The following is a 2,191-nucleotide window of genomic DNA, read 5'->3' as shown; positions in this document are numbered from 1 at the left end:
TATGGTCTAAAAGGTGTGGACGCCCCGAAAGTCAAATTTTTCGCTTGGTTGGCCTTGTAAGATCAGATTTGGACCGCTGACCGGCTTGAGCGGCGTGGTTGGGCTAATTGTGGCCTTTGCCCCATGTGCAAACAAGAGCAAAAGACGGGCATCCATCTCTTCGTCAAATGCCGTTTCACTACTAGACTTTGGTGATTGATCATTGATAAGTATGGTCTTGTACAATGGACATTAGTGGCTGGCACCTTACGGAGTCTCTGTTCAAGTGGTGGGATAGACGAACCAACTCAAGCAATCCTGATTGACGTGCCATGGCCTTTTTTACCATGCTTGTGTCGTGGATAATTTGGAATGAGAGGAACTCTAGGGTGTTCCGCCACAAAAAATGCACCGCCGCCAATCCTACTAAAGCTTATAGTGGATGAGGCCAAGCTTTGGGTTTCGGCAGGGGCTAAGAAATTAGAGAGAATTGTACTTCCTCCGTTTTTTTACTCTGCATATAAGATTTGGTCAAAGTCAAACTTTGTAGAGTTTGACTAACTTTATGTTAAAAAATATAAACATTTACAATATAAAATCAATATTATCAGATACAACATTAAACGTATTTTCATACTATATAGTTTTAGTATTGTAGATGTTCATATATTTTTATATAAATTTGGTCAAACTTTGTGTAGTTTGACTTTAACCAAATCTTATCTGTAGAATAAAAAGAAACGGAGGGAGTATTAAGCGAGGAATTGTCATGCCGCTCGCTCGGTCTTTTATAACACTATGTAATTCTACTCTCCTCTTATTTAATCATTGAGACAATTTTTTTGCCTTCATTTCGAAAAAAAGTTATTGAAGGTGGTTACTACGAATTTTCATAAATTACAGCAGTACATTCAGCTACAAATTGAATCATTGCACATAAATTTCCTACGAATTTTCATACAGAACTTGATTCCTTGACAATTCATCCGAAAATCGGTAAATCCAAAGACAGTCTACGAGTCGTCGCTGAACATATCATAACTGTGAGGCCGTACAGAATACCATGGGCAAGGTAGCGACTCCGACGTTGGTCCATCATCCGCCGTCACCTTGCAGCGCATCACCTTGTCGCGGGTGTTGTCGCCGAAGTAGCCCCACCGCAGGCGTTCTCCGGCGTCTCTGTATACCGCCACGTCGACGTCGAGCTCCACCCGCCCCGAGCGGCGCCACTCCGACGCCATGCGCTCCCGGAGAGGCCCCGAGAGCCCCACGCCGTCGGCCCTGGCCACCACCTTCACGCCCCTTCCCCAGGGCTCCCGGGAGACGCAGCCGCGCGGCTCCACGCGCGCCCAGCCGAGCGCGACGCCGGAGTAGGTCAGGAACACCTCAGCGCGGTCGGCGCACGTCTTGTTCATGCGCAGCGTGAGATTGAACGCCGGCGAGACCACGCGGCCGGGCCTGGCCGGGTCGATGCCCTCGTAGCCGGCGAGGCCGACGGAGAAAGACGCCACGTTGGCGCCCTCCATGTAGTACATGGGGCCCAACATGAGCGCTGTCACTCCAACCGAAAGTAGCACCAAGATTAGAAAGGTGGGTCCGTCCATGTGGCTGGACCTCGCCGCCGGCGCGTTGCCCAGGACTGGCGGCGCCTCGTCGTCGCGCGGGTCGGCGGGGATGGCATGGTAGGCCGCCTGCTCCAAGTCGACGGCCATGCTTCGATCTTGGACTACTACTTTGCTGTCTTCAAGCTTCTTCTAGTAGGAGTATTTGTTGGGGATGCCGCTAACAGCATCACGGATATATCGTCCAGGAGTCTTGAGGGAGGCAGTTCGTTTGGAGTTGGCTCCGTCCGTATCCAGCGATAGGATATCTGGATCTCAACCGAACTTCCTCACGTGTAGGGATCGAGATCCTCATCTGTTAGGAACGGCCTGTACCTTAATTGTCCTCGCCTCATACGTGTATTTTCTGGAGGATAAACGGCTGCATCCATCTACTCAGAGCTATCATCTGGTAGTTCCAAACCTCGGCCCCAACTATTGCTCGGCGGCCTAGTCAGCTCGGGGCTAGCATCCATCCATGGAAGAACGTAAAACTTTCGCACAGAGCCATCCTGTGCTCGCGGCGCTACTGCTCGGATCCGTTGTGCTCGGTACGATCCTCATGACCGTCCTCGCCATCACGCTCGAGTCCACCCCACCCGAGTTCTCCG

General features: G+C 50.8%; 1 protein-coding gene across 1 annotated transcript; it reads right to left on the bottom strand.

The window, feature by feature from the left end:
• Positions 1 to 871: 871 nt before the first annotated feature.
• Positions 872 to 1,798, bottom strand: LOC147980421 (uncharacterized). The gene has a single exon (XM_087516879.1). It carries the CDS (start codon positions 1,689 to 1,691, stop codon positions 993 to 995), a length of 699 nt encoding a protein of 232 aa, XP_087373005.1. The 5' UTR covers positions 1,692 to 1,798; the 3' UTR covers positions 872 to 992.
• Positions 1,799 to 2,191: the final 393 nt, after the last annotated feature.

The sequence above is a fragment of the Triticum urartu genome, chromosome 3A (genome assembly GCF_056163025.1).
Source record: "Triticum urartu cultivar PI428250 chromosome 3A, HENAU_Tu73, whole genome shotgun sequence".
NCBI classification, from domain to species: domain Eukaryota; kingdom Viridiplantae; phylum Streptophyta; class Magnoliopsida; order Poales; family Poaceae; genus Triticum; species Triticum urartu.
This window is presented reverse-complemented; position numbering and strand designations above follow the sequence as displayed.

Coding starts and splice junctions, on each gene's coding strand:
- LOC147980421 (XM_087516879.1), bottom strand. CDS start 1,691: ATGGCCGTCGACTTGGAGCAGGCGGCCTACCATGCCATCCCCGCCGAC.